The following is a 17657-nucleotide window of genomic DNA, read 5'->3' as shown; positions in this document are numbered from 1 at the left end:
ATGAATTGTAGTCATTGATTTTCAAAGAGTATCTGCAATTTGTGTGACTGCAGAATAAGACGTTGAAGGATGGATAAATCTTTCTCACTCTAATTAAACATTTTCATGTAGAGTTTAGACGTCTCCAGTTAACCTACATTCAACTGCCAAGATTCTCCTCACCTTTGTCTTATGCCAGTGGAAGTGGTCATCTCACCCTGACCTGGTATATTCTTGCTTTCACAACTGAATCTTTCTCTTAGCTAATAAGAGTTTTATGCAATATTATTTAAAAGTTGAATTTGTTCAATAACTTACAAATCCATTTTCAGCAACATACGTTGGCAACCCACTGACAAGGGTCCAGTGGTCTGCAGGAGGTGTCCTTGGGAAAGATCAAAAGAAAGTCATTGCTATATACAGAAATACACTGTGCCCCCCAAACAAAATGGGAACTCCTGAGGCTACTTAGCGACGGTGCTCACGGAATCACTTTGATCTCTTCTTTTCCATGTAAAATGTAGTCAATGATTTTATAAAAGATGATTTCCTAAGAGGGAAAAAGGAAGGTTATGAGAACAATATTATTTCCCAAAGATAACATTTTTTATTGAAGAGCTTCCATCTAAAAATTCTTACAAATAGTACCTTATTTCCCAAACACATTTTTCAATAACATAAATTATCTAACTATTCATATCCTGATTATAAGCTTATAATAAAAACAGAAATATTGCTGGCTATTTATTCTACATGTAGAAAGCTGAATTAAATTTAGTTTTTTAAAAATTGAATTCCCTCTTTGTACGCTCAATGAATCCCAAACGATTAAAAAAAATGTAAAAAAAAAAGAAAGAAAAATTGAATTCCCTCAAACATCTTTGGGATGGGGGGACTCTTTGTCTACCAAATCATGAGCTAGTTTCTGTTTTTATTTTTAACTAATCCCTTTCGTTATCTAAAAGTACCTGACATTAATGACTAGAAAAAATCATGTAATTTCTCAACTGCAGCCAATTTTACATCGTGTACAGCAAGCATACAACCCGCTTTCAACACTGCCTTATCTGAATAAGTGCTTTAGAAACAAAAGGATCCGGCTGGGCACCTAGAGCTCAGCGACTAGAGCGCCGGCCATACACTGGAGCTGGTGGGTTTGAACCCAGCCCGGGCCTGCCAAACAATGACAAGTACAACCAAAAAATAGCCAGGCATTGTGGCAGGCACCTGTAGTCCCAGCTACTTGGGAGGCTGAGGCAAGAGAATCACCTGGGCCCAAGAATTTGTGTTTGCTGTGAGCTGTGATGCCACAGTACTCTACCAAGGGTGAGATAGTGAAACTCTGTCTAATAAATAAATAAATAAACAGAAGAATATGTTGTCAGATCTGGAAGGGACTTGAACTAGATTCGCCACTTCATGAGAAAGATGGCAAACCTGAGGCCTGGACACATTCCGTCCCATTAATGTCTCTTTCCTGTGGCCTGGGGATTCAGTGGCTAATGAAACATAGTTCCTACCCTTATGAAGCTTGCAGTTGAAGGGGCAAGTAAATCTAACCCAACCCTTCTCTGGAGGGGAGATACCAACCCCACATATCTGAAGAAGGGCTCAGGTATGTCTTCAAAACTTGCAAAGGTGGCTCTGAAGCATCCCTCCCTGCTGAGAGCAGCTTATCTATAGGCCCTGGCTTTACGGAATAGGAAAAGGAGAAGTTAAACAGTGAGTTAAGGTACAGGCCGCACAGCTGGCCTGGGACAGAGCTAGAACCTGAACTTCAAACTCCCCTCTAGAGCTCTTTCTACTGTTTCAGAATCCCACAGAAAGTTACAGGACCAGAACCCAGGACAGTGCTCCGTCCCCTGTGTGCTGCAGGCTCTTGTTTTAGCACCTGGCACCAGACACACAGGGAATTAAGGAGGCACTGGCACTTACCCTGCCGTCTGGTGTCTTTGGACCTTTATAAGGCTCAACTTCTCCAAGTTTGATTGGCCATTCATCATAGAATTCCTGGAGGCAATTATATTTAAACATGATTAAAACATTGTTTCATGACCTACTGTATCTTATATGAATTTTATGTGTTTGCATATTTTATGTTAATCTGTATGGTTCTAGGATTGTAGTGCTGAAAAGATCTATAATTCCCAGCAATGCTGCTTACGAATCTGTGACTATGAACACATCACTTAACCTTTTTTCGTCTGTAAAGTGGTTATAATAATTGCGTTTGTACTACGGAGTTGTTGTGAGAATCGAATGAATAATACACACCAAACACCTACCTACCCTGGCACATAGTTCAAAGTACTTGATGTATAATAGCGAACTTACAGACAATTAAACTAAATCTGGGTTGATTAGCATGCTTGGCCAAAGTCACACAGAGTGGCTGACAGTGTTGGTTGCCTTACCCAACATCCATTCTCTCCCCTTCATTGCTGGCAGAACCTGATCTTATTTGAGTATCAGGCAGTGATTTCCCATCAGGGAAAATGAGCCCTGCACAGCCTGTGAGTGGTCCAGGCGAGGTGCCTGGATTAGTTTGAGGGTAGGTGTGTGGCCCGTTTGTGGACAGTGAAGAAGGGGGAGAAGCCTGCTGAGGGACTACTGGTATTCCTCTGATGAAAGGTGATGCAATTGACATTCTGTCATGTCCACGTGCCATCCTCTGAGCTGCCACAGCCATCGTGCCACCACAAGAGGAAACCTCACTGCTAGGAGACAAGGAGTTGAGACATTGCCGGGAAGAAATGTTCAAAGCACCTGGGACTTGGATGACTGTATTGAGTTCTGAATTTACTAGTCGTAAAACTTCCCTACCTTGGGACGTTTTGTTAAGTAAAATAATAACCATCATATCATTAAAGATACTTTTAGCTGGGCCTGATGTTCTTTGCAGTCCAAAGGCAATGTCTTCCTAACCAATGTCTTTCTGCTAGAAAGTCCTAGAACCAGGATCAGAATCTAGCTCTCCTATTGCTTGGTCCTGTATGTATCCACTTAGAACAATCACTCTGAAAAAATAACTTCCAGTTACATGGATAGTAAGAACTATAAGTAATATTTGCATAGTTACAGTTAATAGTTATATTGAACTAGAAGTGTTCCAGTGGAATTAAACAAAATGAGAAATGAGCACTATATTGTGAATAGTATTAAATGTTTCATTATTTCTACTACAAAATCACTTAAAATTTTTGGAACCACAAAACATCAAGTTGATAATGATAATATCAGTTATCATGCACCTACTATGTTCTGGACTCTCTCTCTCTATATATATATGCATAATCCTCACAGCTGACAAGAGATAGGTTCTCACTTTACAGATGAGGAAACCAAGAATCAGAGAGGTAACAAGACTTGCTAAAAAGAAGAATGAAGTCAGAGAACTGACACCACTTGAGTTCAAGACTTACTATAAAGCTATGGTAATCAAACAGTGTAGCATTGATGAAAGAATTGACAAATAAATCAGTAGAACAGAATAGACAGCCCAGAATGAGACCCACACAAATGTAGTCAACTGATCTCTGGCAAAGGAACAAAGGCAATGGTGAAAGGACAGTGTTTTCAACACCTTTTTTTTTTTTTTTTTTTGTAATAACTGAACATCCACAGGCAAAAAACAGTGAATCCAGACACAGAACTAAATGTTGAACACAACCTACAAAAATTCTAGAAAATGACATAGGAGAAAATCCAGATGAACTTGAGTTTTTGTTTATGCTTTTGTTTTTGAGACAGGGTCTCACTCTGTTGCCCAGGCTAGAGTCAGTGTCATGATCATAGCTCACTGTAACCTCAAATACCTGGACTCAAATGATTCTCCTGCCTTAGCATCTGGAGTAGCTGGGACCACAGGCATGTGCCACCGCACCCAGCTAATTCTATTTTTTTTTTTTTTTTAGAGATTATATCTTGCTATGTTGCCCAGGCTAGTCTCAACTCCTGGGCTCAAATGATCCTCTGGCCTTGGCCCCTTGAAGTGCTGAGATTACAGGGATGAGCAAAAATTTCAAAAATTGGACTTAATTAAAATTAAAAACTTTTCTACAGAAGGCACTGTTAAGAGAATGAAAAAATAAGTCACAGCCTGGGAGAAAATATTTGCAAAACATATATTCAATAAAGAACTTGTATGCAAAAATAGACAAAGAACTCTTAAAACTAAACAATAAGAAAACAAACACAAGTCAAAAAGTGGGCAAAAGATCTGAACAGACATCTCACTGAAACTATACCTGCAAGTAAACATATGAAAAGATTCTCAACAGTATATGTCATTAGGGAACTGCAAATTAAAATAACCGTAAGATCCTACTACATACCTATTACAAGGTCTGATAATTAGGTTCTCAAACTCTAGAAAAAGTGCTATATATGTATACAAAAAATTGCACACAATGTTTACAGCAGCTTTATTAATAATTGCCAAAAATTAGAAGCAACTATGATATCCTGTAACAGGTGAACGGATAAGCAAATTGCCATACAAGGGAATATTATTCAGTGATAAGAAGAAATGAGCTATTGAGCCATGAAAAGACATGGAAGAAGCTTAGATGCATATTGCTAAGTGAAAAGCCAGTCTGAAAAAGCTACACAGTGTATGATTCTAACTATATGATATTCTGGAAAATGCGAAACAATAAAGGCAGTAAAAAAAATCAGTAGCTACCAGAAGTTTGGAGAATGACAGGGAGGGATAAAAACGGGGAGCACAGAGGATATTTAAGACATTAAAACGATTCTGTGGATATGGTAATAGCAGATATGTGACATCAAGCATTTGCCCAGATCCATAGAACAACATAAAAATGAGCCCAAATGTAGACTGTGGACTTTAGTTAATAATAATGTATCAATACTGGAGGCAGCGCCTGTGGCTCAAGGAGTAGGGCGCGGTCCCATATATCAGAGGTGGTGGGTTCAAACCCAGCCCCGGCCAAAAAAAACCTGCAAAAAATAAAATAAAATAAAATAAAATAATGTATCAATACTGGCTCATCATACGACGCTAAAGCAAAATGTTAATACGTAGTAGTAGGGGAAAGTGGCAGGGGGGTTTACAGAAAAATTCTGCTCAACTCTGAGCGGAATTTTTCTGTAAACCTAAATCTTCTATGAAAAATTACATCTGTTAATTTATTTTAAAAAAGAAAAAAGACCTGACGAGGACGAAGCTAGAAAGTGGAAAAGCCAAGAGTTAAGTCTGTATCTTTTTTGCTCCAAAATACATACTTTTACTCTGTTCTTATGATATATCATGACTAACATTTAACATAATGTACTCATTTTTAATGCATTTTATAGGTGATTTTAGATGTGGCAAATTGTATGGAATAATAAGGACCTTCTCCTTGGTCATGTCTAGCAGTCCAACGGAGTATCGTTCACAGTTCAGATATGTCCTGACTGTGTAGAGTGCTTTGTGAAATTGTCTCTCAACGTCCGTGAGTTCTTCAAAAACTTTATTGGCTGACCACATGAGGATCTGAAAGCAGATAACAGAAAGAAAACTGTTAGCACAAAATACACAACTAGAGCATTATCCAAAAGAAAACATGAGACATTTCTAATACAATAAATACATATTGCCAGAAAATGCAACTCTATTTTTGAAAATGTGTTCACATCCAACAAGATATTCAGCTTCTCTCGGAGGGATGATGAGTAGATTTCACATGGCTGCAGGTCTATGAAAGGGAAAAGCAATGATTCGTCTCCATGTCCAAATGTTTTGATTCCAAAGGGCAGGTGATCTAAAATGGGATGCAGAGGGTCCAGCACTGGTGGTCATGGGGTCCTGTTAGCCCTCAAGGGAGAAAAGCCACATAATTCCTTTCTTGCATCCTACAGTGGTCAGAGGTAGCTTCACCTGGAGAGTCTGAGTGGAAAGGGGCCTACATCCCAGCCGCTACTCCTTCCTTTTACTAATGAGGAAACTGAGGTCCACAGAGTGGTCCAGACCTAGGTCTGTGGAATCTAATGCCGTTCTTTATCCCTCTGCCTCACGGGATAAGCACAAGACTTCAGAGGAGTGATTTTCCCCTCAAATTAATGGCTTTACTATGACCCAGGAACTGCAAAGGGTTTTACACGAGCCCTAATGACTGTTTAATAGCCACAACCGCCATGCGAAGTAGACACTATAATTATCATCACCATCTCATAGATGAAGACACCAAGGTCACCAGGATATAGATGACTGTACACACAGATGGAGAGTCTGGCGGGAGAGGGAGGATTGAGGGGACAATCACGAGAGGACACCTGGGACTGAAGTTTGGAGGTCTGCTTCACATGGCTTACGCCCCCCTAGGACGGGAATAGAGGAGGTCTGGGCTTGTGGTTCTGGGTCCCTTTGTCAGAACAGGTCAGAATGGAGTGATTAATGTCACCTTCTTTTTACCTGGCTTCTACGAGATTCAACACTGTACAGGTAGTTGGTGTGATGAAGCTTTAGGATGATAGCAACAAAGTTGAGGTATTTGAGAAAGACCTACAGATGGCAGAGAAGAATAAATTATAGTTGTGACCTCTTTCCTTTGGTTGTACAACAAATAAATTTCCAGAGCTTCTGACAAGATGCCCAGGGTTAGCATTACCTCTTCATCCTGTTTGGAAAATTCAGGTGCATTTACTTTGTTAACTGCCATAACCACAGCAAGAACCTCCTTGCCCATCGTGACGGGAGCTGCAAGCAGATTCTTAGTGACGTACCCGGTGTGCTTATCCATGAAGTCGGAAAAGTGGCTGTTCTGAAAAAGATATTCAGAGTGGCACGGAATCATCCAGTGGTATACCTAGAGATGGTGACAGATCATCCCCTAATCCAGCAGTGCTAACAAGTAACCAGGGCCCCAGGGTCCCAACAAACATTCTGCTGTACAGGCCGCCCTATGACTGAATAGACCAAAGTCGCCCATTTCAAAAGAGCATTTCCCACCTGAGCTGTGGCGTATCTAGATTAGGCTGAGGTGGGGCCAGGAAAAAAGAGGTGGCGTCACGTCCCAAGTGAAAGTGAGGCGCTAAGAGCAGGGGAGGGGCGGGCTTGGGATTGCAACGGACAGGAAGTATGTGCAGGAAAGGAGAGCACAGCTGGGTCACAGAGCACCGAGGGCTGCTGTCTCCAATTACGAAAGTAAAATGTGCACTTGAAACCATCAACCCATACGTCATAACATAAAGAAAACATGAATAATCCACCCACATTCTTTCCAGTCCTGCCTACTTGAGGAAATCGGTGTTAACTGCTTGATACTATCTCCTTCTACGCCTTTCTCTGGGCTTGGACAAAGATTTTTCTTTTCTGTTTTATAAAATAGGAAATTCTCTATTTTTCTTTTCCTAAATTTATATGATATGTTCCCCATTGAACAATGTCTTAAGGACTTCCTCCCAGATTTGTGCATATGGATGTGAACTTAGCACTTAGATTCTCATGCACAACCCCACGGTGGACGTTCTGCAATCCACTCAGCTGTCCCCTACTCAATCAGTCTATTTACAGTTTTCCCTGCCGCAAACAAACTGCACGGCTGCACTCATCATTCTTGCTTTTATTCTTACCTGATGGAGTCCCCAGAGTGGAAATCCCTTTGTGGGACCAACAGGCATATGCAGTTTTTATTTACATAGCTGACTTTTACAAAAGATTGAAATTCTTACTTCCACTGGTCCGGTGTGAGAGGACCATCCTCTTACCAGCATCAAATACTTGTCAGTTTTTTTTTAAATTTTACCAAATGCATGTCTTTTATTTGTATTTTTTATTTCTTTCTTTGAGAGAGAGGAAAGTGGATCTTTCCAGTTACCAGCCTCATAGAGTAGACGCAAGAGAAGATGCTTCCCTGTTTCCCCGAAAATAAGGCAGTGTCTTATTTTAAGGTGTGCTCCCAAAGATGCGCTAGGTCTTATTTTCAGGGGACGTCTTATCTTTCCTGTAAGTAGGTCTTATTTTCGGAGGATGTCTTATTTTCAGGGAAACAGGGTAGTACTCCGGCCAGGGCAAGGGCGGAGGGACAAGTCTGGAGAAGGATGCAAGTGCAAGGGCCTGAGAAGAAGGTCAAGGAAGGCAGTGATCTTATTAGCTGTAACTTCAGAGAACACCAGCTCTAGGTGGGTTTAGACTGAGCCTCCCTTGAGTCCTGACATTTTTCCCTTTGTAAAAACTGGGTCTTCTTCAGTTAGAACTGAGCTTTCAGCCGAGGCTAAGACTCACTGGCTAAAATCAATGTGGTGCTCTTTTCACAGGCTGTGTGATTTTCATTCCCCTGTGTTGAAGGTCCTTCTAAAGGCAGCACAAACCTTGGAGGCTGGATTCTGCTTGGTTTCCCAAAGTTAAGAATGTGAGAGTCCGCTGTGTGTGATTTCCAGACCAGGAGAACCAGGGCTGCTGGGCCGACAGAGCTCACACAGCTTAGCTCAGAGCAGCAGTCCCCAGCCTGGCCTCAGAATCACTTGCAGATTACACAGATTCCAAGACCTCACAGGAGACTCACCTAATCCTGATCTTCTGAAGTGGAATTTGTACTTTCAAGTGCTTCAGGTAATTCTTGTGTTCAACCCAATGGGTGCAGCCCTCCTAGGGAGGATCCCTAGAAATGGTACTATTCGCAGAGGAAACTTGCCACAAGAGGAGATCAAATGCACCCCGTTCACCCCAGATCTCATTTCCCAAAGTGCAAACACACAAACCAGATATTTATTTAAGAGGCAGCATCACATAAAGACAAAGAAGTTTCCAGAGTCTGGCTCTATTGGCTGCACCCGGGCCCCAATTTACTATCTGTGTGATCCAGAACATGTGCTTTATCCTCCATGTCTTCATTTTCTAATCAGAAAATCAGGCTAATGATACCGTCTATGGCCTAGACAGGGGTCCTCAAACTTTTTAAACAGGGGGCCAGTTCACTGTCCCTCAGACCATTGGAGTACTGGACTATAGTTTAAAAAAAACTATGAACAAATTCCTACGCACAGTGCACATATCTTATTTTGAAGTAAAAAAACAAAACGGGAACAAATACAGTCACACCCCCTCATGTGGCCCGTGGGCCGCAGTTGGAGGACCCCTGGAGAGTCTCTGATGTGAGGACAGAGTAACACAGGGTAAGCAGAGCACTTAGAAAAGTATCTGACTCGCACCAGGTGCTCCATAACTCTGGGGAAGAGAGACCTGGTACTTTTTTAGGCCTTCCTGGAAGAGAAGTAAGTAGTCCTTTTGCAATTACCGTTTTGCTTCTAGCTTTAGCTTTTCTAACCAATTCTAATCACTGAGGAAATTGGATGCCACTAGGTGGATGTAGGCCTCCTATTCCTAGAAGCACCCTCCTCCAGCCAGCCAGCATTCTGCCCCTGCCAAGAGCCACGTTTCTCTTCTAACCACATTATCTGTTGCTCCACTCTGTTTCCTGTAGCTTCTTCACCCTTAGAGCAAAGTGTCTCCAGACTTTGTCGGATTCTTTCTCTCAATCTATTGCTTGTCCAGGCCAGCTCTCAGTCAGTTTTCCTCCCACCAGCACAAGCCATCTTGGGCATTCACAAAATAATCAAAATACCAGAAACAGGCACCATGAGCGGAAGCCAAACACCAATTCCTTGCAAGCCCATTTCACTCTGCAGCTCCACACTGATGCCGTTTTACTCCTGATTCTAAACACAAGGAAATGTCCTTAAGCTCAATGGGCTGTTTTGAGACAATGGCTACGTTTCAAAATGTAAAGCTTGTTTATTACAGCTTCTGAAAGTCCTGGATATACCATCCATTCAATGATGGGAGGCTTTTTAGATTTTTATTTTCACTCCTTAAACAATCCTTAGTGAAACTTCTTTGAGCAAATCCTGTGGAGGTGTTTCTTTGTGGTCCTTCTTCAAAGCCCCTGAAAGCCCCCAGAGAACGTTGTTTAGAGCAGCCTGAGGCCTGGTCCCCGCATGGATCTGGCTATTGCTAAATCCTGAGTAAACACACCTCAACTCTGGAGTTCAGGGGGCAGTGAGGAGGGAGGGCAGGCAGAGGAAAGAGGACTTGTAAGTCCCAGTCAGAATCAGAATCGTCCATACAGTTAATGGACAGCTCTCTAAGAGAGAAAGCAACAATTCGAAGAGGATATCTCTCAGTTTCCTGTTGTTAAAAGTTTTCCTGCCTTTAATCTGCTTTATTTTTATTTTTATTTTTTATTTATTTACTTATTTTTTGAGACAAAGCCTCCCTATGTTACCCTCGGTAGAGTGCTGTGGCGTCACAGCTCACAGCAACCTCAAACTCTTGGGCTTATGTGATTCTCTTACCTCAGCCTCCCAAGTAGCTGGGGCGACAGGTGTCTGCCACAATGCCCAGCTACTTTTTTCTCTTTTTTTGCAGTTTTTGGCCAGGGCTGCTTTCAGAAGCTGTAATAAACAAGCTTTACATTTTGAAACGTAGCCATTGTCTCAAAACAGCCCATTGAGCTTAAGGACATTTCCTTGTGTTTAGAATCTAGAGTAAAACAGCCCCTCCGGTATATGGGGCTGGCACCCTATTCCTTTGAGCCCCAGGTGCTGCCCTGCCCAGCTATTTTTTTGTTGCAGTTGTCATTGTTGTTTAGCTGGCCTGGGCCGGGTTCAAACCTGCCAGCCTCAGTGCATGTGGCTGGCGCCGTAACCACGGTGCTATGGGCGCCTTTAACCTGTTTTAAAGCAGGTAGTAATCATTGACCCTTTTTCAGCTAACCACATTCCTCCCTCAGCCCCCCACTGGCATAATGACAATATTATCATAGCTCTCATCTATCAGCGTCTACTATGAGTCAGGCACACAGTCAGGCACATTTGCTCAAATCCATCTTTTAGGTGCGGAAACTCAACCCATCGCATGGTTACTGAGTCACAGGTATGGGTCTGCCTGATGCCAAAGTCCTCTGCCTGTGCCATGTGGCTCCCCTGTTACCTTCACAGGCCTCCCAGGTCAGGAGTTTCAGACTCTGCCTCTTTGTCTAGGTGTGAGAAGTCCTCCCTCACCCATGCCCACACTGCTAACCACAGACAAGTTGTTTATGGTCAGTGATGTGGTAGAAAAAGAGAAGCCTCAGAGACCTGGGTTATTGTCCTAGACCAGCCGCATCCTGCCTGCGTGACCTTGGGCAGGATACTACCCTGTAGGATGAAAGTAAAAAAAAAAAAAATATGCTCTCTGCCTCCTGCCTAGAGAATCAAAGAAGATTAAGAATGAGAAAATGCTTTATCAATTCCCAAATGCTATGAAAAGGTGAAGAATTACTCAGAAATTTCATCTAAAACATTGAATTCTGCCTCCTTTCTCATTGCAAATGACACTGCAGTGGCTAAAGCATGGTGAGACTGCACGGGTGCAAGGGAGAGAGGAAAGAGCACAGGACGCAGAGCCAAGCGCCTCCATCCTGGTCCTTGTCATTCACTGACGTGTGTTATGTACTCCAGGGCAGACACAATGCCAGGATCTTCAACCTCCGGTCCGCCACAGACCAGAGTTGGACTGAAGACTCAACAGGCCTTTTTTTACTGTCGCTCATATTCCACAGTTGACTTGAAATTCTCATCCTCTTCCTGTATGTGTTCACCCATAGACTGATGGTTTTCAACATTGGCCGCACAGTGAAATTACCTGGGGAGCTTTTAAAAAATGCTAATGCCTGCATCCCAACCTCTGAGAGTCTCAGACTTCAGTGTTTTGTTTTGTTTTTTTTAAAGCTGCCAATCTGATTTTAATGTTCAGCCAGAGTTGAAAAACACCATTCTAGAAAGAAAAGGAATGTTTTAAAGAAATAAAAATGGAAAGCAAATGAGGCCTTTGTCCTTCCTCTGAGCTCAGAAGGGTGTCTGTCTCCAGCACATCTTTCTATGTCCCACACATAACAGCCAGGAATCCTCCGGAGAAGGGAGGACAGACCTCCCCCAACCCTGCCCCAGGCACTGAACTGCCCTGTCTGTGCTGTGATGCTCACCAGGGACGGCGGCATACCAAAGCACCTCATCTTCCACACAGCTCCATTCTATTATTTTTTTCCTCAACATGAAGACCTGGGCTCATTAAAGTATTGCAGAAATTATTTTACCCATCCTTTTCAAAAAAAAATTATTGAATGTTACTTCCTTAAGTTTGACAAAGATAAGCTCAGCTGGAGACTTTCAAGAAGCACATTCCCATGTGAAAGCCTCAGGCCTGGGGACTTGGCCTTCTAGCTCCAGTCAGAACTTTGCCTTCGTCAGAGACATAACCTGCAAATATCTTCTCCCATTCTGAGGGCTGTTTGCTTGCTTTACTTACTGTGTTCTTGGCTGTGCAGAAGCTTTTTAGTCTGATCAAGTCCCAATAGTGTATTTTTGAAGCAGCTTCAATTGCCCGGGGGGTCCTTCTCATAAAATACTCACCCAACCCAATTTCTTCAAGGGTTTTCCCTGCCCTCTCTTCTAGTATTTTTATAGTTTTATGTCTTAGGTTTTTGCATCTTACAAGGGTATAGGTGAATCCTAGTAAATGTGGAATGTAAAGGTCTTAGCTAAATAACTAAGAAAATGCTATGAAAGCTATGCTAAAAAAAAAAAAAAAGAACTTTGCCTTCAGGGCATGTATCAGTCGTATTTAGTTACCTAAAGCAGCTGCCTCAAAAGCAAACTTAAAGTAGCTTAGACTCACTAAAGGGAGGAATTGTAAAGTCTGAAGACTCTGCAGGGCCCCACAGCAACCCTTGCACCTGAGGGGTGTCCGGGCTGTTTGCCCAGCGTTGCTCAAGTTTGATGAGGGTCTGAGTGACCCTCCCTGTCCACTCCCTCACCCCCCCTGTAATCAGCTTCAGGAGGCATTTAGGGGATTATCTTCCTGCCTCTCCAGCTGCTCCTATTCACCCCTGCACAGAAAGCCTTTCACAAGCTGTTCTCATTCTATTCTGTTCCATCCTAACCCATTTCTTCCCTTTCAGTAATAGTAAATTGTAATCATGGAACATACGTGGAGAAAGGGCTGCCAGGAGAAAGTCAACGTTGGGACCCGAGAGCAGGGATTATGGGTAATTAGCATTTCCTCCTTTTTGTTTATTTGTATTTTATAACGTTTCTTTTTCTTCCTTTTTTTTTTTTTTTCTTTTGAAACAGAGCTTTATTCTGTTACCAGGGCTGGAGTGCAGTGGCATCATCATAGCTCACTACAATCTCAAATTCCTGGGCTCAAGCCATCCTCTTGTCTCAGCCTTCTGAGGCTAATTTTTCTTTTTTCTTTTTCTTTTTCTTTTTTTTGCACCTTTTGGCCGGGGCTGGGTTTGAACCCACCACCTCCGGCATATGGGGCCGGCACTCTACTCCTTTGAGCCACAGACGCTGCCCTAATTTTTCTAGTTTTGTAGAGATGGGGTCTTGTTATGTTGCCCAGGCTGGTCTTGAACTCCTAGCTTTACACAATCCTCCACCTTGGCCTCCCAAAGTGCTGGGATTATAGGCATCAGCCACCACATCCAGCATTAATTTTTCTATAATGAACATATATTGTAATGATAAAAAGAATGAGTTGATTTTTCTGTTTTTATAAGGGGCATAATAAAGCCTGTGTTTGTGCATATGCTATTGGTCCAGACGTCCCATTTATAAGATTGAAATTCATTCTTGATAGATGTGAGTTATAGAGGAGAGTCAATTGCTTTTAACCATCACCTAAATTTACATTTATAATAATCCAGATGCCAACATCTCAACTTTCAAATGGAATCATTTTTTTTTCTTGCACATTTGGTCTATAGATGAAAGAGTCAATTTAGGAGTCAATCCACCCCAAAGAACTAATGTCTTCAAAGGGCTGTGAATGAGAGGCGTGGGAGAAGAAAAGTTCCCAGAGCACCAGAAAAGTTTGCAAGGGAGATGGGGAATGCACCAGGCCCACGTAGGATTGCCTGATATAATGCCAAACATTACATAGAACATGCTTATACTACAACAATTACTCATCGTTTATCTGAAATTTAAGTTTAGCTGGGAACTTTGTATTTCTATTTGCTAGATCTGGGGATTCTGGGCCTGGGTGCTCCTCTTCCTCACTATCTGCAGTCCCAGGTTCTAGTCAAACCAGTGCTACAAGGATGGCACCATCTCTGTTTCCCATTGATTCCTCCCTGACCCCACCGTTATGAGGCCACCTACCTTTTTAACATCTAGGACATTAAGGAGTTTCTTCGTGTGGGCAACCCAACCCACTATCCCAATGTCCAGTGGAAACACAACTTCTCTGTCAGGGGCTACCAGGTTGTCCTCAAACTTGGAGGTGGGAGTGACATTCAGCAGCCTGGAAGCAACCTCGGGTGTGCCATTGCGGGCCCGGCACAGGAACAGGCTGCAGCGGTCAGCCTGCAGCAGCTGGGCCAACCTCTGCAGGACCCTGTGAGCTGCCAGCTCTGGGCCAGCCGCCTCCTCCTGGACCATCTGCAGCAGCTCCAAGCACAGGGCCGATTCCTCCACCTGTGTCAGCTCAGGGAAAGACATGCTGGCCTGGACCGACACCCGGCTCTTCTTGAAGATTTCTCCCAGCACCTCTATCTGCAGCTTCCTGTCGAAGTACTCTTTGGCAAACCAAGGGTTCTCCTCCAGATATTTCTCCACGGCAGCTTGGCTGACCTCACCCATGGCCCGGCTTGCTTTGCTGATGCTGTTCAGAAAGGAAGACCCTCAGAGCCCTACCCAAGGTAGAGGGGAAGGCGGGGAATACATCCTGGTCAGTAAGGAAACCCTGAGTGGTGCCTCACACGACCCCCAAAAGTGGGGCAGAGGGGCTGCTTAGTGGAGCTTTCAAACTGCCAGTGCCTCCCAGCATCTGACAGAAGGTCCTGGCTTAGGTGGGAGTCAGGAAGCAGAAGATTAGAGTTCCTCGGGACACCAAACCCTTGAGCACTATTAGCTCGTAAGCCCTCTGAGAATCCTCACAGCATCTTAGATCAGCCAGGCAGTATCAAGCTGAAGCATCTATTCTAGAAAAATAACTGAACATCGTCTGTTATTCACAGCAAGAAAGAATCTCTGACATACCCATTAATTACATGACATAGCATCATTGGCAATTTGCATTGTGCTGGCATGGTAGCTATAGGAAGTGAAACTAGGTATTTTAGACCTCAAAAGTATTCATGTTCTTTTTTGTTACTTATTTGTTTGTAAAGAAACTGAAATGAACATTTGAGGGGAGCTGGAAGGGCTTGGCATCAGCATAACACAAAAGCAAACATTAATCTTTGCTTTTCTTAAAAGTCTTTGGATCACTCAGGTTGCTTGGCCTAGTCTTTGTCTAAAATCCTCACCTCTCAATCCCCCTGGCTTTAGAAAGCTTGACCTCGGAAGTGTCTTAAAGGAACAAACCTTGGGATTATGATTTGAGAGGCGAACACAGGAAAACATCTCCCAAGGATCCAAGCCTAATTAAGCTACAAAATGAATAATAACCCTTGTCAAGAGATATGCATACAAAAAGTAACCTGTGTAGTTGCTAACTGGGTTTTCCTGCAAAGCACATTAGTTTGAATTTTGTTTTCAACAGTAATAGCCAGCCATCACGCATTTTTGCTCCAAGGTAGAGTCTATTAAATCTATTGGACTTGTCTGTTGCTAGGATCCTTAGCGTCTCACAGGCTTCTGGCGTAGAAAGAACACTCACCACTACTTAGTTTTGTTTAATGTTCAGTATATTAAGCTTTTACATCTATTAAGCACATCTCCCCAAATATTTAAACACTATTATGCAACTAATGTCAAACTACACACTTCATGAACCAAGTGCCTTGAATATTTAAATGCTGATTTCAAACTTTGACAAGATGTTTTAAACATTTCAATAAAGCTGCAAACCTAATGTGACAAATTATCTTTAATGAAAAACACACGACATGTTGTAGTGACTCTAAAAATTAGTATTATACTCACATTTAAATTCACTTCAAAAACAGTCAGGCTATGGGTTTCATTCAGTTTTCTAAATGTAATGTTTGACGTTTCTAGAGTGATGATAATCTTATTAGTCACAAAAGAAAAGGGTCCATTGAGGTCGCAGGTTCTGGGTTATAAATTGAGAGACTCTTGGTTGGAACATAGTTTTCCAGGGGAACAGAACACAGTCACTGGTCCAGTTAAGCCACTTCCATGGTAGAGTTTCACCGCTATCTGAAAGCACCTTGGCAGGGATGCATGTTTTCTTCCACTTTCCCATGCTACAGGCAGGGCTATTCTCAGGAGGATCTTCTTGAATGACTACTTACCTTATAACATCCTGTTAGCATCTCATTACAATCAGGAGAAAGCAGAAGTGTATTTCTCAGGAGAGTGATGAGTCAACCTGGTTGCCCCTGCTGTTGGACTGTCTTCCTCCTCTAACAGTTTTGGACACTCTTTTTTACCTGGCTAATGTGCATGACTCTGATGCAGTTCCTGCTTCTCCCCAAAGTACTGGGTGGTCACACTTCTCTGCCATGGCAGGGACTGCATGCTTCCCTTATATGATCTCCCCTTCTCCCAGTTGTATGGAAGGATCGCTGTTCTCTGCCCTTCCCTTCCAGTAGAGCCCTATGACCTATTTTGGCCAGTGGCTTGTAGGCAGTAATGTCACTTTCAGATAGGAACAATTAATTGCTAGTGTGAGACCCTCCAGCTCTCTGCTCCCCTCCTGTCCCATCATTGTCACCTGGAACCCTGGCGTCAGGTTGCCATGCAACACAGGCCCCTGTTGACCTGAGGTAGACATGTGGCGAGAAGAGAAATAAATCTGTCCTGTCTTGAGGCTCTGAGACATGAGGATTATTGTTACTACAAGACAACCAAGTCAATTCTGGCAGTTGCACTGCTGCCGTGGGGGACCCAGGGGACAGGCCCAGCCTTATAAGCACTTGTGGTGTAGGAAGGGAGATAAGACGAGTACACAAAAAGCAAGAGACATAGAACAGAGCACGGTCAATGCCACACAGGAGCTACAGACACACGGCCGGGAGTGTTTACAGAAGGGATCGTGTCTAGTGTGGGTGGAGATAGGTGGAACTCCAGAGTATTCCAGGTGGCGGTAGCAGCAGAAACAATAGCATGGGCTGTAGGGTAGCGTAGGGAGAACAGCAAGAGATGAATCTAGAAAGGCAGGTTGGGCACTAATTACAAGGGCCTTGAAGGCTAAACAGAAAATTTTGAATCCTGGAAAATTTGGGGGGTGGGAAGTATCATGATGAAGCTTCTTTACAAACAGTCTGGTAGTGCTGAGGAATACAAAGTTGTACAATGAAGTTCATGAGCTCATCCTAGAAAAAAATGTTACATACCTCATTGGTGACTATTACTACGGTCATCTTCAAAGTACTCCCCTCAGGTAGCTCTGCACCCATACCAGCACCCTTCAAAGCAACTTTGGTAGCCGGGCGTTGTGGCGGGCGCCTGTAGTCCCAGCTACTTGGGAGGCTGAAGCAAGAGAATCGCTTAAGCCCAGGAATTGGAGGTTGCTGTGAGCTGTGTGAGGCCATGGCACTCCACCGAGGGCCATAAAGTGAGACTCTGTCTCTACAAAAAAAAAAAGCAACTTTGGAACCCTTTTTCTGGAATGACCAACAGAGCTCTTGTCATACAGAGTTCTGGCATTAAGTTTGCAAACCCATCCTAGAGAAAGTGCTATATACTTCATTGCTGAATATCACTACGGTCATTTTCAA

At 43.0% G+C, this 17657-nt stretch overlaps 1 protein-coding gene across 1 annotated transcript in view; it reads right to left on the bottom strand.

Moving 5' to 3' along the window:
• Positions 1-17376, bottom strand: part of PDE6C (phosphodiesterase 6C) — a 50947-nt gene extending 33571 nt beyond the window's left edge. The window contains exons 1-8 of the mRNA XM_053582738.1: positions 16230-17376; positions 14131-14632; positions 6594-6746; positions 6398-6487; positions 5339-5479; positions 1915-1989; positions 465-529; positions 298-364 (exon numbers count right to left, since the gene is read on the bottom strand). Of these exons, the coding sequence (XP_053438713.1) occupies positions 298-364; positions 465-529; positions 1915-1989; positions 5339-5479; positions 6398-6487; positions 6594-6746; positions 14131-14610 (1071 nt within the window). The 5' untranslated portion in view covers positions 14611-14632; positions 16230-17376. The remainder of the gene's footprint in view (positions 1-297; positions 365-464; positions 530-1914; positions 1990-5338; positions 5480-6397; positions 6488-6593; positions 6747-14130; positions 14633-16229) is intronic.
• Positions 17377-17657: the final 281 nt, after the last annotated feature.

Source organism: Nycticebus coucang, chromosome 3 (assembly GCF_027406575.1).
Source record: "Nycticebus coucang isolate mNycCou1 chromosome 3, mNycCou1.pri, whole genome shotgun sequence".
In the NCBI taxonomy this organism is placed as follows: Eukaryota; Metazoa; Chordata; class Mammalia; order Primates; family Lorisidae; genus Nycticebus; species Nycticebus coucang.
This window is presented reverse-complemented; position numbering and strand designations above follow the sequence as displayed.